The following is a 25,000-nucleotide window of genomic DNA, read 5'->3' on the forward strand; positions in this document are numbered from 1 at the left end:
CTTTGAAAATAGTCGTGGTGAGAGAGCAAGCCTTTTCAGTATACGAGCCATAGATAGAATGTAAAATCATGCCTAGTTTCTTATATAACGTATCATTATCTAAGTTTCATTATGCACTGCTCACCCGTATCATCGCGTGTTTCAGCTGGTGTTCATGTCGGTGGTGGTGCTGCCGGTGAGGGTGGTGGGCATAGTGGTGTGCTTGCTGGTGGCCTACGTGCTGGCTTCGGCGGGCCTGTGGGGACTTTCTCGGGAGGACCTCTCTGCCCGGCCCTTAAGTGGATGGCGGCGGTAAGTGTTGGTTTGTCATTCATTGTTGCTCTCTCTCTCTCTCTCTCTCTCTCTCTCTCTCTCTCTCTCTCTCTCTCTCTCTCTCTCTCTCTCTCTCTCTCTCTCTCTCTCTCTGTTTGTGAGGGAAGAGATCTCAAAACTGGAAAAGTGGCCGGTAGGGGTCAGTGAGTAGAGGTCTTATGTGGAATCAACACTCATCATTTTCTCTTTTGTATGTTCTTTTCATCCTTTTTTTTTTTCACTGGCACATTGTGTGTTTTGTTTTATTATTATTTTTTTTCTTTGTGTGCGTGATGTGTGTGTGTTCGCTGTTGGTGATGATGTGTGGCCATGTATAATTCAACTTGTTTCCAGCCTCATCTGCTGTTACTTAAGAGTCCGTCCTTCCCGCAGTCCTCTTGCCCTTGTACATACACCTCAATCTGATCTTCTCCAGGGATTTCATCAGCTTACAAGAGAGAACATTCCATGCCCAGCGATATTCACTGGCATAGTCTTGGTCAGAAGTAGAGAAACATGCATTAACTTTCACTGTATCTTCCCTTATCTTTGCTCTTAACTCCCTGTGATTTGCTGATAGTCCTCTAGTAAGATTTGACAACTGATAGATTCTTAACAGATAGCGGGTTTAAAATTAAGGGGAAATGCTGAGCAGAGAGGAAATGGGTGCTTTAAGTTACTCGATTTTGACCACGACTATTCTGTATTTCATTTCTTGTTTCTCTACATTTCCTCAACCCGTTTCTCTCCAAGGAGTTTCATTTGCATACAAGATGATGGGATTTTCTTTCTTTTCTTTTTTTTTTTATGTCCGAGAATTTGAGATGCCATGGAAATGACTTTTGGTATACCTGAAAATTATTCTTATTACTTTTCCTCGTCTGCCAAAGGTAACTACACCATCTCAATCAACAATGCGCATGAGTGAGAAGTATAGGTGTGTGTGTGTGTGTGTGTGTGTGAGACTAATTAAGAAGCCATAAGAATACAACATGAGTCATCTTAATACAACGAATATTTACATCCATTGCGTTATTCATGCCCCACCATCACATACATATACTGTAAGCAGAAGACATTAACATTTATCATCGTACATTAAAGCTTGAGGCGGTTATAAACATAAGAACATAAGAAGATAAGGGAAGCTGCCTACACTTGAGTATTGGTACACTTGGGTCTTTAATACACGACAAATGTGTTTTATTTAGTTTTGCATTTCATTGCGTTTTTGTTTAGTGGAAAAGTGGGAGAGAGAGAGAGAGAGAGAGAGAGAGAGAGAGAGAGAGAGAGAGAGAGAGAGAGAGAGAGAGAGAGAGTATGCAGAAAGACAGGTACGTAAACAGATTGGCACAAACGCACAAACATAAAGAGACAGACACGCAAACAAACATACATACATACACACAGACAGACAGGCAATGTGGAACGCGCCGTAACGCTGTGCTCCTATCTTCCTCATCATTTCCGCATTCTTTCACCTCCATCGCTCTTTTCTCCAGACTTTCCTGCATGCTTGTCCAACCTTTTCCCTCGCCACTATTCCCTCACGCCGGATGACATGGAGGGAAACTCTGGGATGAGGTGTTTTGATGACTTAATTACTGTTGTCGAGTCCGTCTATCTCGTCTTGGTGTTACATTGCATTTGGTGGCTTTCCGTTAGAGATTATTCCTGTTGATGTGAGTGTATTGGACGGGGATAGAGAAGGTATGATGATTAGATTGCTCCGGTAAGAGATGAGAGGAAGATTGTGGCTTTAGAGGCAATGAATTACAGATAGAAACTGTTTGAAGTAATATCCGTGAGGGAGGGATGGATCAGGGGAGGAACACGCTTAGATATTGCTAGACTAGATTTAGAAGGCATGGGTTAGATAGTTGCAGTTTGAAATATAGTGGCACGGTAACTAGATGACGGATAGTTAAAGAAGGAAGTTGTAGAGACCTTTGGAAGTTGTATTTATAGTAAGATATAGTAAATGCTGCGGTAAACAGGCCAGGAAAGAGAAATGCTTGTAAGCTTGCTAGATATAGGAAATAAATTAACCCTTTCACTGCTATATGCAACAATTCTTAGCAATAAAAAGCTATTTATGGAGTCTTTTTAAGCATCTACAATAAATGAAGAGGATAAAAAAGAATAGGTTTTGCAATTTCTAGCTAGTAAAATGTTTGGAGGTGACTGTGGAACAAGAAAAGATGTCTCGGAATGGTTAGTGATTATGGTAAGATGTGGCAAATAGCAGTGAAAGGGTTAATAAGTACTGGCAGTTACTTTAACCATATCATTACATCCCGGGATTTAAAGATACGGCGGGCAAGAAGATTTTACACGAGATTACATGGGAGGAACACACACCAACAAGAAACCACTGGATCCCTAACGAAGGCATGTACTGAACCAAGTACCACCAAGAGTAAACTGTAACTACCAACAAATAACGCGTGGCAGTGATGAAACAGTGGCTGAACTGAGATTATAAACATGTGAACCGCTTTAACCTCGCTCCTCGACGAAGAGCAATGTGGAAGCACCCCCAATTAACCGGTGTAATTGGACGGACGCGTGGGTCAGAGCTCTCAATAAGTCGATACAGGTCGATAATCAAGGCTAATGCTCGGCACGTGCTGAGAGCGAATATACGAGCTATTTTGAGTCGCGCAGATTCCGCAAGAGAAGGGCGGGAAGAGAATAGCGATGAGGAGTGGAGCGATGACCCACGCGGGAGAAAGCATTGGAGTGGGAGAGTGATGCTGGGTGATGGAGCGTGGTGTGAGGAGCTTGGCAAGGTGGTTCGTGCTGGGGATGTGGGCTGGGTGATAGACATGCGGGTAAGTGGCGGATGCTTCTTTTAATCCATTTATTTAGACAGTCAGTTATTACCTAAAGTAAAAGAACAATTTATCTGGTGTTTACGCATCTAGCCAAATCGGTTAGTACATTTAATACACGCAGAATCGTTTATACGTTGGTTATAGGTCATTAGGTCTCATTTGTATGGTTATCCTTGACAATAGCCGTGTGCAGTGATTGGGTACGTGTAAGGCTGCTATTGGAAGGACGGGATGGCAAAGGTGGGCTAATCGTGTGCTGCCACAGTGAAAGGTGTATGACCAGGTGTACGAGTAGTTGTGATAAGCGAGTCCAGGCTAAGTGTTCCCATCGTCGCCCTGCCGTTTACTCTGTCCAGCATGAGTTACCGTCACCGTCATTGTAGCTTTCTTGTAGCCTCGTATTCACTCCATATGAGGTCATCACGTGTGTAACATACTAATTATTGTCTTGTGAAAATGTGTTGTACATCTCAAGTCGTATTTGCATGACGAATGTGAACTGAAGTAAGCAGCGTGAATCATAAAGCTGTTCGATTGTAACAAATGACTTCAGACCTTCAAGAAAAGTATTAGTTAGACAATATTTTGTTTCTTAAGCAAAACGTATAAGGTGTGTGTGTGTGTGTGTGTGTGTGTGTGTGTGTGTGTGTGTGTGTGTGTGTGTGTGTGTGTGTGAGTGTGAGTGAGTCGCAGTGGAAAAAGAATTATGACATGAATTTATTAGACCAATGGGAGAAAAAAAAAAAACAAGATGGGGTTATAGGCGAAGTAAACTCAAAGCTAGTGTACAGAAATCACACGCGTTGGCATGAAATAATACAAGACAGCTGAATTACGTCCTAAAACATGTATGTTATATGTACCTTACTTACGTACGTATTACTGACCGTTGGTAAATGTAGCGGATGGAAAACGAGCGGATATTAATGATAACAACTGATAACCGAAGCCACGCTATAGTCCTAGCTGTACTAAGTGAACAACCGCTCTAGTCCACGAATTTGAACTTAGAAAGACAAATTTCTTTTAGATGAAAATAAATAAATGAAAAAGTACGCACTGTAGTTTGTCGTATCAATCTTTTGTTATTATTATTATTATTATTATTATTATTATTAGTAGTAGTAGTAGTAGTAGTAGTAGTTATTATTATATCCAAAGCGTGTTCCTGGACTCATAATCATTGATCTGTGTCAACCTCTTTCAGAAATTAGGTGAAATTCAAAATGATTTAGTGACTGTTGAAAAAAAAATGGCGAGTTAAAGGAAGATAAACTTAAATGACCCGGAAGAAAACGAAGGAGCAATGCGATGCGAAATTCATGCAAAATAAGCCGAACTACAAAGAAAAGAGTGACGAGCATGTTGAGGCGGCATGGATTATTGGCCTGTCATGAACTGGTTATGCCTGTTATTGCCGGTTCCAGTTCTGTACACTCATGTATAATTTGAGTGTAGTAAACGCGGACGCCACGAATAAACAACGTATGATGAATGACAAGAATAATTCAGAATAAACTGTATGAACGGAAATACCATCAGGAAGCGTTGCCCCGAGGATTTGGCAGCCCTCGATCACGCCCACACCCACCCCCACCCTCGCCTTCACGTCTACCTATCACGCCCGTGCTTAAAGGTGCCTGCGGTGGTTTCCGTATACGGTGTGGCTGTGGGCTTGACGGCACGCCCTGTGTTGTCACCAAGCGTTTGTATCAGAAGCGTAACTTTGTCTCTAGTAATGGTTTGGTGATTAACTCTTACACTGCTAGATATTTATTTTGTTTTCATTATTACCTACAACGTTTTAGACCTACTTTTGTACTGTAGTATTTCTATAATTGTTTAGTATTGAAAAGATGAATTTAACCGATTCTTTTCTTTGTCAGCAAGTTTTCTTTTTCTTTTTTTTTTTTTTTTTTTTAGTGATCAGGATGTTGAAAAAAAAAAAAGGTGACCATGATAGTAGAAGGGTTAACAGTAACTTTATAATGATAGTTGTTGCAGTAAACTATAACCTTTATTCCTCAGACTGAACTTCACACATTAATTAACCCATGAATTAACACTACTATTTTTAACTCAACAAAACACCCTTATACGAAGAACGTCCACCTGTCCCACTTTCCTTCATAACACTGCTGACCTGTTTGCGGTTCTCGCCCGGCGTAGGCGCGGCGTCCCCCTAGTGAGGGCTATTGGCGTGCGTGTCAAGACTATCAATAACAGAACAGCAGCCGGTGTGGACACGTGGCTCCGTGATAACAGAACGTTTGATGGGAATGTCCATGATGGTGGTGGTGGTGGTGGTGGTAAGAGAAGAGATGGTTACAATAGATAATAGAGAAATTTTCAGTGAAGTATATAAAGGGGGATGTATTACCCTCGTATACTGCTACAGGAGATAACAGAGGAGTTTTCAGGAAGACGAGTGAAAGGGGATGTGTTGCGCTTGTATTCTTATGCGCTTTGTTCTCTTATCAAGTTTGTTTTCTAAGGCTACAGAGATGTTTACTTGGGCCTTCATGGATGTTTTCTCAGGATGATATTGCTGAATCCTTATGAAACTATCTCTAGAATCGTGACCATGCCTCAGAAAACCTTAATAACTTCCGCTAGAGCTTACTGAAGATAGTCGAGAGAAGAAGCTGCAGTATTTGAGAATAAGGACAATAATGACACATTGTTTTCCTGAGAGAGAGAGAGAGAGAGAGAGAGAGAGAGAGAGAGAGAGAGAGAGAGAGAGAGAGAGAGAGAGACCTGTATGCCCCTGTTCCTTGAAGTTCAGGTGATACGAATACCTGTGTGAATATAATTATCATGTAGGTACTCTGAGCAGGTGCTTCTCTAAATAAGATAAGGGGCATGTGAAGTGGTAAGTGAAGAGACTGTGAGAAATAACCCTAGATAAGACATGTGTGTGTGTGTGTGTGTGTGTGTGTGTGTGTGTGTGTGTGTGTGTGTGTGTGTGTGTGGTGTCAGCTTTTTTTTTTTTCCCATATTATTGAATTGTATTTCCTGTTCCTTTTCTTTTCTTTTCTTTTCTTTTCTTTTCTTTTCTTTTCTTTTTCCCTTTCTACGTGTTGCCTCAGTTTCTTTGGTGTGGGTAAGAACAAAAGCAATAAAAAAAAAGTTTCTCGTTTCAGCACGGACTGTATCTCGACTTTTCCCGGTTCTTTCCCATGTCTTACTCAATAAACCAGTCTTGTTATTGCTTATTTATTTCTTATTTTGTTTGCTTAGTGGAGGCACTTCCGTGTTCATACAAAATTCATCGTGTTATCTGAAGCATTTTGATGAATGGTCGTATAAATGGTGTGAATGACGCTTACTTGAGGGACACACTCGTAAATTAGTCATTCATTCAATATTTATTTATGTGTGTGTAAAAGAGAGAGAGAGAGAGAGAGAGAGAGAGAGAGAGAGAGAGAGAGAGAGAGAGAGAGAGAGAGAGAGAGAGAGAGAGAGACTTCCTGTCGTCAGTCACACTCAAGTTCCCACAGGTTCTCCCTCCCTCAGCTTCCTTACTGATTACCACCCGTCCTCCTCCAACCCTTTCTTACCCCCCCCCTCCTCCTCCTCCTCCTCCAACCCTTTCTCAACAGGTTGAGGAAAGGGACACCTGGGACCCAGCAACAGGTGGAAGAAAAGTACATTTACGATTTGTACTGCTTGTGTGTGTGTGTGTGTGTGTGTGTGTGTGTGTGTGTGTGTGTGTGTGTGTGTGTGTGTATACACGTAACATATCGTAACACACACACACACACACACACACACACACACACACACACACACACACACGTTGGCTCATTGGAAAAGTCCTTGTCTATCACTTGGTAGGTTTAGGCTGCTGAAGGTTTCCAATGATGGGGGAACAGTTACTCCCCTTGAACTAGAAGATAGAATGTATAGTACGTGAAAGATCTCAAGCTTTGCACCCACACCACTCTTACTAAGATCGCTATGTCTGTGTCAGCTTGCCCCTTTTTTTCTTTTTTCGTATTAATGGAAGTTAAAACGAATACCACTCAAAGCGGAACGATTGATAATTCGACAAAATTAATAAAATTCTGGCCTTATCAGAAGTTATCAGTAAATTATTGTATTTCAAGAGAATGTGCGCGTCTGGTGTGCTGATAAGTTCCCGCTCTGTGTGTCTCGTCTCTGCGTAGACCACACACTAGTGAGCAGCACCTTAGTATTTTCTTCAGATCACCAAATGCAACAAAGCTACGTACGCGGACATAGTGAAGATCTCTAAGTTCCCCCCATGAAAGATATATAGCGACACACACACACACACACACACACACACACACACACACACACACACACACACACACACACACACACACACACACACACATATGCACCAGAATGTCCTCCATCATCTCAGTTTCCTGTTGTGGTTATGTATTTGTGCCTCCACGAGCCTTAGCATCCCACTCCTCCGCTTCCACTAGGCGTAGCTTGGTGGAACTGACTGCCTGGTGTGGCGTCAGGGATCTGGTGTGGTGGTGGTGGTGGTGGTGGCGTGTGGGACTGGGATAAGAGACGAGTGGGCCGTGTTGTGGAATGAGACTGGACCGTGATGTGGTTTGGTGTGGGATTGGAATGTGTTAAGGGTGGGCTGCGGTGTAGTGTGGTGTGGGTGTGTGTGTGGCAGGGACGGTGGCTCTGTGCTGGGAGACGTGGTGTGTTATAAGCAGGTGTTGTTTTCTATGAATACTCCTTATCACGCAGCGGCCGTCACGTGTCTCGGCTAACGGTGATGCTGGCGACTGTGAGGGAGAAGTCATAATTTTATATTTCAGGAATTGTGTAAGGTTATGATACTTGAAAATATTTAGGTTTTCCTGTCCAGACGTCAGAAAACTGGTTTGTTTGATATTTATACTTGAGATTTATTTATTTATTTATCATTTTTTATGTATTCTCGTATTGCTGAACACCGTGAGCCTCATGAAGTAGGATTGTTTGTTATGTAGAGCAGTTGTTCAGCTAAAGTCATGAAGATAATCGGTAAATCAAGAAAATTTTCACTTCGTTACTGAACTTAGGATTCAAGCTGTGCTCCTGCCTTCATTCCCTCTATCCGGTGTTGTAGGATTGATAAGATAAATATGCCAGGTTTCAATGGGCGCGACACGAGGGGGCGGGGCCTGACGGGGACGGAGGGGCTGGCTGCTCGGCGCTCACTGGTCCCCTAGACATGGCGTGATCCTCCATCTGTTCACTGGTCATCACGTGCGTCCCGAGGCATTGAATCGCTTTGCATAAGTATGATTCACGTAATAGCATTAAATAAATGCCATAAGTAGCTGTGAAAGGCTGCTACAGTTGTACGTGCCTTGATAGCGGCTTTCGTTTGCCATTACGCCACGTCTTGCCGTCCCCGATGCCCCACAGCCCTTCAGTGGTTGAAGCATGCCACGTGTAGCGCCGCAGAATGTTATGACGAACGTATGTGATTCTTCGTGTATGTCTCTTGTTCCAGCGTTGTTGTTTCGAGATGTTATGAGTTTTCCGTGTGTATAAGTTGTTCCTTGGCAGCACGTCCACGTCTTATAGTTGTTGAATGTTGTTTGTAAGGCCTGATGATCAACAATTAGAGCACAGGAAGCAGAAGTGTGTGTACGGAATGTGTTGGATGTTCACTGCCAGCACGGTTTTCCATCCTCCCCTAATGCTGCTTGCACAGCCTGGTGACCGTAACAATTAGAGTACAGGAAGCAGGAACAGAGAAGTAAAACCACATTAAACTATTTTACACACACAAATTTACATTATTATCAGCGTCAATAACAGGAACATTAGTTGCAGCAACAGCGGTAACAACATCAACAGCATTATCTTATCCAAGCGTAAATGTTGGGTGTGACTTTATTGATTCTGTATTAACTACTCGTACCAGATAGTAAGAAAGAAAATAGTAATAAGTAAAATATTCTCTATCAGACAGTGCACCCACCCCACTCCCAGGTCAGTTTCCAGACAAGGGTAGCATTGAGGCGCCGCGGGCATTGCTCGGGAAACCCTGTTTAATAAGAACACTAGGGGCTCTGTTTTTCCTCCTCCGTTGGACTTGCAGCATCATTACTGTACTCTCAGTGGTTCAGACCAATGAGGGCACTACAGGAGTCTGATCATGGTGGCGATTAGATTGCTGGTCATAATAGTGTTGCGGCTTTACGTATCTGATCACTTTCGGAAACTTCATTGATAACTTTAAATTTTACGACTGTTATGGCACACTTGTTTCATCAGTAATCTCCCCGGTGTCTCTTAAAATGTTGTTTAGCATAACTACTATTTCCCTCCCCAGCAGAAAAGAATGCACCTTTTGTCATCGCATTCCAAAAACAAATGCTTTCGTCACGTCATCCGTCATATTTAATGTACAATTTACACATGAAAATAAAAATTGAAAAGTTAAAACCAACACTTAAACTAAATAGCCAGCACTTGTCACAATAGAAGTGTAGCAGCAGTGCGTCGCGAGAAGCACGGGTGACTGCATGTCGTTTGGTTGATGCGAGACAGGCCACGGTTGTATCAAGGTTTGCTTGCTCATGAGCCTGAGGGGTTGGCTGTGTCATATGCCTCGAACAAACACGGGGATCCATTCACATTCACATTCGGAATGGTTTTGCCTCATCCTGTGCTGTATTGGTTGTCATTTTACTTCATTTTGCTTCGTACTCACACCATATAACTCTTATGAAGGGACAGCAAAACTGTAGTAGAGAAACCTAATAATGCAAAATGTTATTCTTTCGGAAAAAAAAGAAAGCATGGTGGTTAGAAAAGGGAATAGACACTAAATGGCTTTTTTCTCACTTTCTAAAGACCGTGATTATTTACTTTTTTATATTTATAATACTGTGAGTAATACATATAGTTGTCGTAGTTTTACACGTTCTTATACATTTTGGTTCAAAGATGTGCATCGTGGTAGACTCTGAGCTGCCCCGTACTGAAATAGTGCCAGATCTCCCAACACAACAACGTGGCAGAGGCCGCCGCAACTTAACCATATTAAAATAATCCAATGTTGGCAGCGCATTCGAGAAACTTGCATAACTAGGGATGCGTGAATTCAGCCCATCAAGTCCTACCTTTAAATTTCTCTTTTATATGTGAAAAACGCTGAAGTTCTTTTCATATACCTTTACAGTAGTAATGAAAGCGTGGTGGGTTATTGTACCAAGAAAATTAAGGTCTCATGTAATTATTCACATAAGAGCCAAGTGATTCTTTGCCATACATATAAAACTAGATATATGTTCACCTCGCTGTTCGACCGCTAATTTTTGTTGCATCGAAGGAACACTGAGGATACTTGCTTAAAAAAAAATCCTCCTTATCTAAGTAAGAAATAAGAGGCGGAGAGGGAGTCTGTGAAGCACCTCGCCGCCTTACCCACACACCACCTCATTAGATAAAAGAATCCCTCAGTCCCTTAGTTCCATTGTAGACGGCGAGCAAGCAGGGAGGGTCTGATCCCCACCCCTCACCCTGCACCGTGACCCTGATGTTAACGCCTCGCCAGTTACGTCTCCCTCCCTAGCACCATCACTGCCACCACCTCGGAGATCTCAGTGCCTCGTTGCTCGCTGACTATACACATGTAATCCTTTCTTCCTTGTGAATTATGAACGTTTTATAGACTCGCACGCTGGGAGTTTCTGATATATGGTGGCATTTTATATGAGTTAGGTTATCAGGTGTTATGTAAACTTTTTTTTCTCCCTTCTACTCGTAACCTGCAAGGAACAGCCGCTCCTACGTGGTTTTTAAGTGTTTCAATTTCCTACCCGGTAAAGTTTTGAAGAGTTACTTGTCTTGTGATAATGTGGTGTGCAGTAAGCTTCAACTTGTATCCGTCTTGGTTTATTTATTTTTTTTTTTCACACTTTCGTGGTATAAATAGCTTTGTTGATCCACGTGATTTATAAAGAACGGCCTCCACTCTAATCTCTCTCTCTCTCTCTCTCTCTCTCTCTCTCTCTCTCTCTCTCTCTCTCTCTCTCTCTCTCTCTCTCTCTCTCTCTCTCCCTGGTATAAATAGCTGCCCGGCCGCAGATGACCTACTGTTGGGCAACCGTCGCTCCTCCACTGTTTGTGTCTTCCCAGATGATGAATGCGCACCAGGTCTGGGTTATATGGCGTGACAGGGAGTGCCAACTGGTGCCTGTCCGTCCTCCTTCCTCCTCCTCTGCTTCTGCTTCTGCTTCTCATGCTGCTTTTGCTCCTTCTCCTCCTCCTTCTCCTCTTCTTGTTTTTCTTCTTGTTCTGGTTCTGCTTCGGTTTGTCCTTCAGGTTTTTTTAGGTTCTTTTCTTCTTCTTCTTCTTCTTCTTCTTCTTCTTCTTCTTCTTCTTCTTCTTCTTCTTCTTCTTCTTCTTCTTCTTTCTTTCTTTCTTTCCTTTCTCCTCCTCCTCTTCCTCCTCCTCCTCCTCCTCCTCCTCTTCTTCGTAAATGTTTATCCACTTGGGTGTCGTGTATTTTTCCCCCTTTCCTAGTCCTGATTTTCCTAGTTTCTTATTCTTCCTTCCATGCGTGGGTGACTCCTGTAAATACGGTTAGTGTGTTTGTTGTGCTGGTGGTTTTGTCCTTGATCCCTCACAGAGCTGAGACTGTCCCCCTCCTCCCCTCTCTCTCTTTCTCTCTCTCTCTCTTAGTACATATAGGTAGAGATTATCACAAACATCAAAGCAGGGGCCAAAAGGTGTGCTGCTGCTCTTTCGTGTGCAGGATTAGACAATGGAGCAGCTGGGTGAGTCTATAGTGTACAAATGCATGTGTGTATGCTTACATACATCTGCCTACTTAACATATCCATACAAGGACACGTTGGTCGTAACAGTAGTTAGACAGAGAGGCAGGCAGACAGACAGATAGACCGACAGGGAGGCAGGCAGACAAACAAATACACACAGTATGTAATACCAGCAGAATTAATAGATAGATAGGCAGACAGGCATGCAGACAGACAAATAGATGGGCGCCAGTGATGCGGTGGTCCAATCCAGACGCCATGTGTGTGTGTGTGTGTGTGTGTGTGTGTGACTCAAATTCGTGTTTCGCATCCCTACACGCAATGGTGAATCAGTACTTGGCCTTACATGTGTAACATCTGTGAGAGAGAGAGAGAGAGAGAGAGAGAGGTGGAGGGGGGAATGGTAACTGCTTGGCTTTCTCACATTTGCTTGGTCACACTGAAAAAAACAACTGCTCAACAAAACTATACTACAAATGGCCTTGTTTTCCTATTGAACCCTTTATATGCTGAGTGTGCGTGAGAGAGAGAGAGAGAGAGAGAGAGAGAGAGAGAGAGAGAGAGAGAGAGAGAGAGAGAGTCTGTGTATAATATCCTCGCATGGTTTTAGGTTTCTTATACAAATTACAGCTTAGTTAATGGAGATTGAAGCCCTTAGCGATTCGACTCATAAAACGACTCCCTAGCATTACCACCCTCTCTCTCTCTCTCTCTCTCTCTCTCTCTCTCTCTCTCTCTCTCTCTCTCTCGCCGGCTCACCCAGACCCCATCAACGCTGCGTATTAAACACTTCCCACAGTTTAAGCTTGTCAGATTGCCGTGCTGTTGTTATGATAGTAGTAGCATTGGACTCGTGCTTGGGATTGGTATATTGGACTCTCTGTCAAGCCGTGCCTATTAGTGTAGCGAAGGGTGAGGCGACTTCGGAGGTGGTGATGGTGGTGGTGGTGAAGGGGGATTGCGTTGGAGAAGGGGTGTGTGTATTGGTGGATGGTGGTAGGTGGAGTATTGGAGTGATAAATACGTTGTCATAAGTCTTCTTGTGTGTGTGTGTGTGTGTGTGTCTCGGGAATTTACACTGACTGACCACGTTCTCTCTCTCTCTCTCTCTCTGTTTCCTACTCTCCCTTCCTCCTTCCTCCCCCTGTTGGTAAGATGGGAAATTCTAGAGCACATGCCGCCCCTCTTCCAATCTCACATAATGAACATTTCTCCCCTTCCCCTTCTTTTTCTTTCCTCCTCCTCCTCCTCCTCCTCCTCCTCCTCCTCCTCTGTCTGTCAAATGTTTAGGCTTGGGTATCATCTTCACCACCGGTTCAGCCACACCCTCTCCCTCGCTTTCTACTAACCTTTATATAGTCTCTCTCTCTCTCTCTCTCTCTCTCTCTCTCTCTCTCTCTCTCTCTCTCTCTCTCTCTCTCTCTCTCTCTCTCTCTCTCTCTCTCGATACGTTTAGCTTTCTCGTATAATTATCTACTTGTTCCTCATTTCTTGTTCGTTTATATTTTTCATCTCCCCGTCTTATGTTTCCTCTCATTCACGTCATCCCACACACGTTATGTTGTGCTGGTATCTTTTTAGCCTCACTCCACGTTGTTGTTGTTGTTGTTGTTGTTGTTGTTGTTGTTGTTGTTTTCAGTTTTGTAATGATGTATTTTCGTCACTGATGTCTGCCTGTAATTCCTCTTCAGCCACGCTTCTCATCTGTACCTCTTCACTTTGATAACCGGTTCACGTGTACATCTGGTGGCATCTTGCATCTTAGCGTTCGTTTTTTTTTTTTTCTATCTTTTTCTTCTATGTTTCGATCACATTGCATAACTGTCTCAATTATTAATCCATTCAGCCGGCAGACATCATCAAATCACCTCTTAGTTGGTCATGATAAAGATAAGATTGGGTTCTGTGAGTATCTAGGTGATGTACAGCCAATTCACAACGAAAAGTATGAAAGTAACGTGATGAAACCTTTTAATGACATCTAAAAATATATATAAGATTGATTAAGCCGTAATGAAAAAAGCTAATCTTCATTCACTTATTCTCCATCCTCCTCACAGTCTTCCTCTGCACATTCTTCTTAATATATTTCCTTCCATCCCTTCCTGCTTCTCTCAGCATTCCACTCGTCACGTCGCCTCCGTCCCTCTCTCACTCCCTCCCTCCTCAGGTCAATATCATTAGCTGGGATCATAAAGGTTTGTTAAGAAAAATATCTGGCGCATTTGGGATAGATAGCCTTGCCTCCTCTCAGGTTGCCGGCTGCGTGACCCACGAGCCTCAGCGGGGGGCGGGAAGGGCATTCATTCAGGGGCCGTTATGATAGTTTAAGTGGCCAGGAATGTTAGTGAATTATTAATGGGCAATTGACTCAGGAACGCAATGCCGAGTATGTAGTTGTTGCCAGCGTGAAGAAAATCCATTGTCGGGAAAAGCTAAGATTAACAAGAGGTGGAAGTTCGTGTTTGGCAAGAGTGCAAAAAGTGAGGTATTGTGTATGTCTGTTTTGGAAAGTTTGTTTATAGCAGAGGTACTGCACGATGTGAGGTGAGGTGTAAAAGTGTGGCTAAGAGAATAAACTGATGGTTACGCGTTACTGTGTTGAGGATATTGATGGTTTTGAAGATTCTTTCAAAGTTATGTAATTTTGGCCCTTGCCTGTAAGAAATTATAGTTTACAGTATTTGAATATACATAATGGTAGTGTTGTTTGGATGTGATGCCGTGATGGGTGTACGTGTGCGCGTCGTTTGCAGCCTCGTGGCACAGCGTGGTGGTGGTGGCAGAGGCAGACGGCAGACGGAGAGAGAGAGAGAGAGAGAGAGAGAGAGAGAGAGAGAGAGAGAGAGAGAGAGAGAGAGAGAGAGAGAGAGAGAGAGAGAAGAGGGAACCTATCTCCCCTCTGTTGAGAAGACCTTGATGTGTACCTCACTCAGCAGACACGTCTCTCTCTCTCTCTCTCTCTCTCTCTCTCTCTCTCTCTCTCTCTCTCTCTCTCTCTCTCTCTCTCTCTCTCTCTCTCTCCCTCTCTCTCCTTCCCCTCCTGTCACATTCACTTCTATCCCATTTCCTCCCCATTTTCCCCTTCCATAGCCACCCCCTTTCAACGTGCAGGTAGAGCAGGTAGAGGCACCTTCATCCCTCCCTCATCACCATCGACCATCGTGACAGCCGGCCCGTGCCTCCCTCCCTGCAGCAGCACCACACCACCAGGCGACGTGTGGGCCTTCAGTAATCCCAGCGAGAACTCATAGAGGCACTTATACACCACCGTTACTTGGTTACTTGACACTGCCACGTGGAGAGAGAGAGAGAGAGAGAGAGAGAGAGAGAGAGAGAGAGAGAGAGAGAGAGAGAGAGAGAGAGAGAGAAATTTTACTGGGTGTCTGATTACAAGGGACTTTAGCACATGGGAAATATTTACTACATGTGTGGGAGTGTTAATAGCAAAAGTGTGTGTGTGTGTGTGTGTGTGTGTGTGTGTGTGTGTGTGTGTGTGTTACTGTTCATCCAACGAATCGGAAGGTGACCGCGAGGAACGAAGAAGAGAAGGGGGATGAAGAGGAGAAGGAGGAATAAAATTAGCACAGAGGGGGAACGTTAAGTAGGTGGAATGTACGCGTGACAGGAGCAGAAATGGTGGAGGAACACCAGCACAGATAGTATGTGGAAGAGAAAGAGGAGAAGGAGCAGTAGATTCGGAGAGGAATATTGCTGCGGTACTGCTGGGCGTGGTACATAGGTGACGGTGGTAGTGGTGGTGGTGGTGGCGGCTGAGAGGTGAAGGACTTTAACCACGGGGGGAGGGAGGAGAGAGAGGAAGGCTGGGCGGGGGAGGGAGGAGAGAGGATGAAGTGTCCTTTGTGCGTGTTTCCGAGCAACAACGCATCAGAGAGAGAGAGAGAGAGAGAGAGAGAGAGAGAGAGAGAGAGAGGTACCTTTTTTCCCATCCCGTCATCACAACAATGCTAGACATCCAGAACAAGACACGGGAACAAATAAGTCGCCGCGTCCCGACACAGCCCCTCCCGTAATGAGGCGGTCTGGGCCTACGGAAAATTGATCTGGGTTTCTGGGGACTAGCGTGAGAAGCAAATATTCCCACGGGGCGGTGATGGAATTCCAACCTTAACCTATGTATAGCAACGAGGAGAAGATTTTGTTTGGGCATGAAGTGATATTTCAGTCTTTTTTATTTTTTTTTAATTTATTTATTTATTTATTTATTTATTTTATTTATTTTTTTTTTTGTTGTCACACCCCCTCTCTTCTCTCCTCTCTCTTAAACGTACACGAATAGACACGAACCGATTCATCATACTCATATTTCTTCACCATTTCACGATTTTGCTCCTATTTTCTTCGTGACTTGTCTGTATGATCCTAATGCTTCTAATCAGTCAATCGCTTCTCTTCTCCAATGCCTTTCTCACCCTTTCGCATATACCTCAAAGAAACACTCACAGCTATCTAGGTTTCTAAGTCAGAGAAATAGATCTTGCAGACAGCTGTGTGGCGAAATTTTCAAGCAAAGTGGCCGGAATCTGCACCAGGTGACCCTTGCTAACCCGAGACTGCAGGTGTGCCATATGTGATGACCCAAGACTCAGGCGGATTTACATTTGCTGTGTCATTGTACACCATTCCCTTCCTCACCCCCAACACACCCACCACACATTTGGCAGACAGAACGCTTGTTGCAATCTTGATATGTATGGAGATACTAGCTTTGTGTGTGTGTGTGTGTGTGTGTGTGTGTGTGTGTGTGTGTGTGTGTGTGTGTGTGTGTGTGTGTGTGTGTTTACCTACCTGAAGGATTAAGTAAAGTTTGCCCAGTCTTTTAATGCCAAAATAATCATGTTTTCCCCAAATGTATAACTTACCTATTAATTTTGGGCCACTATGTATTCTCTCGTAATGCATTCATTCTACGAATCTATTGTTTAACTGTGTGTGTGTGTGTGTGTGTGTGTGTGTGTGTGTGTGTGTGTGTGTGTGTGTGTGTGTGTTGGCACGTGCTTGCCTATGGTACAGGTGGAGCACGAGAGGCGGAGTTGAGGCGACTATACTCAAGGTCAAGGGTACGAGTAACCAGGAGACGGGCAGCTGGGAATGTGGGCGACGCCTTCGAGTGCTGCAGGAAACACAGCGAGGGAGGGGAGTGTGACGAGACTGGCATAGGTGAGGATTAGAAGGGAGAGGCATGGAGGGTGAAGTCACGAGATGGTGGTGTAAACGGGATCGAGTTTAGTTGGCAGGTTAGTGTAGGTCAGAGCAAGCGGGGAAGTTCGTTGATCCATTGGCATTTGTGTGCTTGTACCCAACCCAACCAGCCACTCGTCCCCACCGGTGTTAGACTCGCTGTTTTGTCTCAACTTCCATCACTCATTCACCCATGTTATCCTCGCTTTCACCTCCACCCCTTCCCTCTTCCCTCCCCACCAGACCTCAGATGACTGGGACTGACAGGTGACTTGCTCGCGTTCATCTGTTTCGAGTCCATCTTCCGTGATTTAAAGGTAACTGGGGGGAGGCATGCTTCTCCTGATAGCATGGTTCACCTAAAGTACCGGTGTGAATAAAGAAACAAAACTCGCATCAGTGTTAAAAGCCAAAGCTGACTTGTCTTATGATAAGTTTATATTTTAACTGTCTTTAGGTGCTAGAAACTCTCTCTCTCTCTCTCTCTCTCTCTCTCTCTCTCTCTCTCTCTCTCTCTCTCTCTCTCTCTCTCTCTCTCTCTCTCTCTCAAGAATAAGGAATTGGGATCTGCCCGTGACATCCCTCCATTCCCTCGCGACTACAAGGAGAGAGAGAGAGAGAGAGAGAGAGAGAGAGAGAGAGAGAGAGAGAGAGAGAGAGAGAGAGAGAGAGAGAGAGAGAGCGGATTGTTACTAAAAATAACAGGGAATTCCCCGTGATATTAGTTTCCTAAGGACGTGTCTGTAAACGTGGATAGAATATCAACGGCACAAGACAGTGGGTAAGGTGGTTAGCGAGGGACCGAGTTGGCTCTGTGCCATGTGACCTACACAGGAGAAGTGGCTGGCGTACTCGTACTTGCCTGGGCGTCTTTCCTGCCCTTGTGGTGTGCGGTATGGTGCCTACACTCCTTCAGGTGACCTACTCACTTTCCTTAGAACTGTATGTGTGTGTGTGTGTGTGTGTGTGTGTGTGTGTGTGTGTGTGTGTGTGTGTGTGTGTGTGTGTTCATACAACGATGAAAATTAATGAGGAATTCAATAACATATGGTAATTTTTCTGCACAATTAATCACAGTTGGGAAACAAAGTTTTATGGTCATAAATGCAGTTATTTTCGCAACTTAATCATGAAACATGGTCATGATGTAATATTGAGTACAAACATACTGAACAGGATGAAGAACATAAGACAGCTGTATGGCGTTTGTTTGCCCTCCAGCGTCTCCCAGCCTTACGCATCGTGGGACCTCTTGGTCGATACCGAAAATACTGATCCTGGCCGTCTCTGGTCCTGCGAAGAAAACGGAAAGTAAGCGTGGAAGGGCAACCCAACTTGGGGATTGCGGTGAGAGGCAAGGCTTCGACTCGGTGAAGGTTCTAAAGTGTAATGATTCATCGTGGGCTCTTTCACATGAGGCAGCTTCATTTTTTTAAGGCATTGTTTTTTTTTTTCCTTCTTTCTTTCGTTTTTACTTGTGACAACTCTTGTTGCGTGTATAATATAATATAGTTTTGTTATGAGCAACTGACACAGATAATTGAATTGTCTGGTGGTTGGAAAGTATCGCGCAGAACGGCTTCACGTCAGGAGGCGCCAATGAGACCGTCCTTTCACAACAAACATGCCTATATTTGGTTTGAAATACGTAGGTTATTGTCCACCGGGCATGATGCAGTGGAGAGAGAGAGAGAGAGAGAGAGAGAGAGAGAGAGAGAGAGAGAGAGAGAGAGAGAGAGAGAGAGAGAGAGAGAGAGAGAGAGAGAGAGAGAGAGAGTAAGCTGTTGGCACAACATGTGTGTTGCAACACGATCTAGTTTTATTCTTGAAAATGTGACAGTCAGGACAAGTAATAGTTTCGTTTGGATTTTTTAGTAATTTGTTTATTTTTTTATTGACTTCTCCCAGAAGATTTCAGTAGGAATATGTCTGGAAATAAGATAGTGACATTATCAATAGATATAGTGATCTTTTTTTTTATTTAAGCAAAAAAACTGTTAATTTAAGAATATTGGGCGTTCTATATCTGCCATAGTTCTCATTCTTTTCATTCACTGACGTTCACATTGGTGTTTTGAAGCCGAAACCTTCGAAGGAAATCCAGTGACCTCACCCACCATCTGTTTGTTGAAATACTCAACAGGGGGAAGACGAAAATCAAGCTTTAATGAAGAGAGAAAGAGAGAGAGAAAAAAAAAAAAACCGCCATATTATACTAATAAAACGCTTCGGTCTTGCCAGCTGTCTTCCTGTTCTAACAACTGACAGCATGAAGGGAGCGGCGGAACCCCTAACACCCACTCACTGGCCTGGCCCTTGAATATACCGTTAGCACGCAAACCTCTGCTTGTAAGCCACCTGTACCAATGTCCACCACCTTAATGCTTATTACAACCATCTTGTAAATAATTAAACCTAAATTACCTTAAAAAAGTTGATGAATGATGAATAGGAAAACATTTACAAAATATTTATCTAAATTACCTTAAATATTGCAGTATGATGGGGACAAAAACTTTAGTTAGAACTTGCACTAAGAATAAAAATGTGTCAGTGTTGAGTTGAATACTAGTGTTGACTGTCATTTCGCACTGTATCAGTAGTGAGTAAAAGCCATTCAGCACTTGTGACAGGGTTCAACATACTGTACACACTTCCACCCTGAGTTGAGCGGCGAGTGGGGCGAGACGGGTTGTGGATTGGAGAAAGGCGGGGTGATGGAGGACGAACGAACAGCTAAGGTAGTGTGGCTTTATTCGTTTTCACACCTTCCACAGCTTAAGGACCATGAACGGGTATGATTACATGTTAAGTTATCGTATCCTTAAGCAGTTGCACACCACCGTTGCCCACATGTTTAATTCGTTATGTCTATCTTCTGGACGAAAACGAAAAACAAGAAACGTGTCAGTATTGAAGACAGAAAGTATGCAACCGTGAAATATCTAAAACCTATTCTGGTAACAACAACATGACAGTTATTTCACGATCTTACTGAAGAATAATAGGACCACAAGTAACAAAAGATTTAAACTATTTGATCACTCTTATTGCAGGGAATGGTGTATATCAAAATCATATCACTAAACATGAAGAAGGAGCCATAACAGTCAATGAGTTGTGTTCTTTGTTATTCAAGTCCATACGTGTCTCTAGCGGTGTTCCCTGCCTGCCTTGTTTGTCCGGGGCAGATGACGAGTGCTTGAATTGTTGACAGTTCCTCCTCCTCCAATTCCTCCTCCATTATTATTTCAGTGTGCTTCTCAATCCTTTCCGTGTTCACTTCTTTTCCGACTTGGCGTGTTCTTCCCTCTCCAGTCTCCATATTTCTCTCCCTCTTTAAATTTTGTCACCATAATTCCTTTCTCTTTTTTGTCTTGAGGTTCATCAGTACCCTGAGAGAGAGAGAGAGAGAGAGAGAGAGAGAGAGATTATTCGCTCGCTGCCCCTCCCTCTGGGTATACAACTTATCCTTTCTCTTCTCCTCCTCCACATCCTTGAGGGTCTTGATCGTCAAATCCTCTTGAAGTATGCTTAAAGATCCTTTGTTGCATGCGTTGGAGAGAGAGAGAGAGAGAGAGAGAGAGAGAGAGAGAGAGAGAGAGAGAGAGAGAGAGAGAGAGAGAGAGAGAATCAGAAGTGACAGCTCCCTCCGTTTCTTTCTTTGCGTGAGAATACGAGAAAGAAATGAAGGACGGAAGGAGAAAAAGAGGATGGATGGGGAAAGATATATGAGTGAGAGAGAGAGAGAGAGAGAGAGAGAGAGAGAGAGAGAGAGAGAGATGGGGGGGAGGGGTGATGAGTGCTGCGCCTTTAGATAACGCTGGGAGTGTGTGGATGATGGAAGCTGGCATCCTCATCACCAACTCCATCGCGCTATTTATTTCCACCTTTTCACCTTCATCAGTCACTACAGCTGCCATCCATCACTCGCCCGTCATTACCACTACTACCAGTCGCATTATTCACCTGCACCACCTTTTCCTTCCACTTTTTTTTAATGCCGGCGGATGGAAATATTCAAAATAGCTTAATTTCGGTGGATGATGATCGCGTGGAGTATGAAAACCATTAATCATTTCTGGCTTGAACATTTCTTTAGAGAGAGCCAAAAATGTTCAGTCTTTCTTTGCTGTCCAGAACAATTATAGTGGCCGAAAAGGATGGCTCTTCATATAAAAAGGAAATTATGTGTGATATATTAAAATAGTTGCTAATTTCAAGAAAGAATGAGCTAATGCGAGCCCAGATATTTCCCCAGGGGACAAACACCTGGGGAAAAGAGAAGTGTCCAGCGAGTTGATCCAAGAGAATAACAGTAGTGACTCTTTAGTAGTAGTAAGATACTTGTTGCACAGAAAGGACAAGCACACGATTGTAAAGAAAAGGTATCACCTAACATGCAGTTACTTAACACAGTCTCAGTATTAAAGTGAAACATTGTGGTGGAATTAAAGTCAAAGCAGAGGAACGGAATGAGTAGGGTATATAAAAGTTGCACCTGAGTCAGTATATTAAATGCTGAAAAAAAAAAAAAAGATAAATTAAGTAGAAAAAAAAATTGGAAAGGATGAAGGCTTGAACTGAGTATAATGCTGGGTTAATGCATCATTGAGATGGAATGGTTACCTTGAAAGAATGGCAGAGCACAAGGTGATAAAAGAAAATACATTTCAAAAATGAACTAAATCCTGTATGAACTAAAGCCCCTGTAAACAATTCTTCCTTCTCACCACACATATAACTTGCCACTATTCTTCTTTGTGGTATGTATGCTCTCTCTCTCTCTCCTCTCTCTCTCCTCCCTCTCTCTCCGCTCTCTCTCTCTCTCTCTCTCTCTCTCTCTCTCTCTCTCTCTCTCTCTCTCTCTCTCTCTCTCTCTCTCTCTCTCTCTCTCTCTCTCTCAAAAAGAGCGATTATCATGTGTTTTGTTGGATATGTCTGGTTATGTTAATTGTTGGAGCTCATTCAGATTATGACATTTGATAGAGCTCTGCATTATATAACTCTCTCTCTCTCTCTCTCTCTCTCTCTCTCTCTCTCTCTCTCTCTCTCTCTCTCTCTCTCTCTCTCTCTCTCTCTCTCACAGGGATCTTAAGATACCAACACTCAATCTCAAACACCATTTTTCTATTTTTACATCAGGTAAGGTTAATAATTCTTTTTAATTTTTTTCAGATGTGCTGGCATCCACAGATTATTGTTTACTGTTACCTTACTACATCATAATGCTATGTTGCATTTTACCATTTGTTTCTTTTCTCTCATCTGTTATATTTGCTTTGAGTTCATTATGCACAGGTAGCCACTTAGGAAATTAAACCCAACAAGATTAATGACTCCTCAATTTTGATGTGCCAGTTCCTTTTTCTTTTCTTCTTCCATCCAACTTTTAACAGCAAGCAGCAATTGCAGTCATACCTAACAATGTTGGGTGCCTCTCCCCCTCAGTGTGATGAAGGAGTTGGTACGGGGTTGGGTACGGGGGGTCTTCACGGCAGGGGGCTTCCATCTGGTGCAGGTGAAGGGACAGCAGGCACACCCAAAAGAAGCTCCCATCCTGGCGGTGGCACCACACTCATCCTACTTCGATGCACTGCCCATAGTGGTGATGGGAGCCCCTAGCGTCGTCGCAAAGGGGGAGGTCACCAGTGTTCCCTTCTTTGCAAGTACGGGGAGATGCGACTCATCTGATTGTTTCCCCAGCTTGTTAATCCTGAGACATACTAAAGCACTGGCACTTAAGTGTATTTAAAGTTTATTTATACTAAAGTTGCTGCCATGATAGATGCTTAGATGCTAGTTTCATGGTAGTGTACGTATTCTTGATTTAAACTTAGTATATTTGGATATTAATGATTTTGTTGTGATTATATATCATTATTAGATATTGTTTATATTACATATCATTGTTATTACTATTCACATCATTAATGTTATTGTTGTAATTATTTTCATTACAAAACATAGATTTATTTATTTTTTTATTTATTTATTTATTATTTTTTTTTTTTACAAATATTATGGATGTCCAACACTTTTAATTTATTAATGTATGTATATCTCGGGATTAACAGGATTTTGTGGGTAGTCATTTTAAGGACAATCAGGAGGCCATAGCCAGGAGTAAAGACAGTACCCACTTGCTATCACACTTACTAATGATTTTTTTAATCTTAACCTTATACACATCTTGAACACATCACCTATGATATAAAGCCTAATTCTGTTAGTCATCTCACATGATCCCTTAGGCAGCTGTACATTTTTCATCACATTTTATGTTCAGCGACATGTGCATGATTTGCCCTATATTTGTGGTGTCTTTTCACTTTGGGCTTCTTTTTTTTTATTTTCAAGACAATGCAGTGGTTCCTGTCAAAAAGACTGTGTTAACTACTGTGTTCACTAATTACTCTGCTACCACCCTAAATTTGCAGTGTCTTCTCACCTCAAGCTTTCTCTCTTTAATTCTTTAATCCAGGGACTGAAATCAGCTAAACTTTGACAGCCAGCATTTATACAGAATACCTTGCCACCCAAGTAGTGGCAGGGTACTGCCGGTTTATTAGGTCATGGAAGAGGAACTGGACCCCGTACCAAACTCATATATGAATTTTAGATATGTTGTGTTGTGAGCTGTGTGACAGGCTAGCCAATTTTTCCAAAAATATATTAATTTGGAAGATTTGGCATCTAAGAGTGAAAGAATAAGCTTTGGAGGAATGGGAGAGGTTGAGAGATAGCAAGTGACTAATGTAAAACTGAAATGTGGGTATGAATAAAAATACTCTTTAAGAAAGACAAGACTGAAAGGGTTTGCAAGGGAAAGGAAAAGGAAGACAATATGCAGACAACAAATTATGATGACAGAGTATATGACCAAAAGCAAATGAAGGTTTCTGGCTTTAGCATCTTCCCTGAGAGCTTCAACATAGACATCATTGATGAGAATAAAAGCCATTAAAAACAGTTGTAAAATTATGTGAAAACACAAACATCAAATAGCAGATATAGAGCACATTTTTCTATGTCTTATAGGTATAAATTTTGAAAAGAGTGCTTGTTGATACTAATGTTTCATCACCTTTGTTATGTGGTAGAAGTGTCCTCTCTCTCCCTCTCTCTCTCTCTCTCTCTCTCTCTCTCTCTCTCTCTCTCTCTCTCTCTCTCTCTCTCTCTCTCTCTCTCTCTCTCTCTCTCTCTCTCTCTCTCTCTCTCTCTCTCTCTCTCTCATATCCATAGATACAAGATACCAAAATGGTATCTGGTATCTGATTCATAAATAACTTACTGTTTCAGCTTCTGTCTGTGCTTAAACACACACACAACACACACACACACACACACACACACACACACACACACACACACACACACACACACACACACACACACACACACACACACACACACACACACATACATGCATCCTAAAAGAGATAATAAAAGTGAGGAGTATACACCAATTAAATGAAAAACTGGTCAATTAATACAAAAACAGGAGCACACAAGGGTAGCTTAGGTCCTGTATACTGTAAATTGCAACTGGCTAGATAGACAACTAAAGGAAGGGCTGCATAGATATAGGTAGGAGTGTAGTTTAGGCATTGCACTTCACAGATTGATAAATTAAAAACTGAAAGAGTTCAGTGAAGGGGGTGTGGATGTGGCAAAGTTAATCATGTGAATTACAAGAGTCAAAGTCAAGAGTCAAGGGAGACAAAACAGGAGTTGAGATGAGTGGAGTTAAAGAAGAGATGAGTTGGGGCAAAGAAAGTATTGATAAGGTGGTGGATGTGTACTGTCAGCTCTTGCCCAACTCAACAGTTAAGTTCCTACTCAACAGTTAGGTTCCTTAGTCTTATGGTGTCTTTACAATGAAGGTATGCT

General features: G+C 42.8%; 1 protein-coding gene across 3 annotated transcripts in view; it reads left to right on the forward strand.

The window, feature by feature from the left end:
* The window catches only part of LOC135114124 (lysophosphatidylcholine acyltransferase 2-like), a 55,294-nt gene that overhangs the window by 10,431 nt on the left and 19,863 nt on the right, over positions 1-25,000 (forward strand). Inside the window, exons 2-3 of one of the 3 annotated variants that reach the window (XM_064029835.1) lie at positions 146-291; positions 22,559-22,776. In XM_064029835.1, coding sequence (XP_063885905.1) covers positions 146-291; positions 22,559-22,776 — 364 coding nt within the window. Of the gene's footprint in view, positions 1-145; positions 292-22,558; positions 22,777-25,000 lie in introns of those variants that run through there. The other 2 variants (XM_064029834.1, XM_064029836.1) reach the window with 2 other exon arrangements.

Source organism: Scylla paramamosain, chromosome 27, assembly GCF_035594125.1.
Source record: "Scylla paramamosain isolate STU-SP2022 chromosome 27, ASM3559412v1, whole genome shotgun sequence".
Classification (NCBI taxonomy): domain Eukaryota; kingdom Metazoa; phylum Arthropoda; class Malacostraca; order Decapoda; family Portunidae; genus Scylla; species Scylla paramamosain.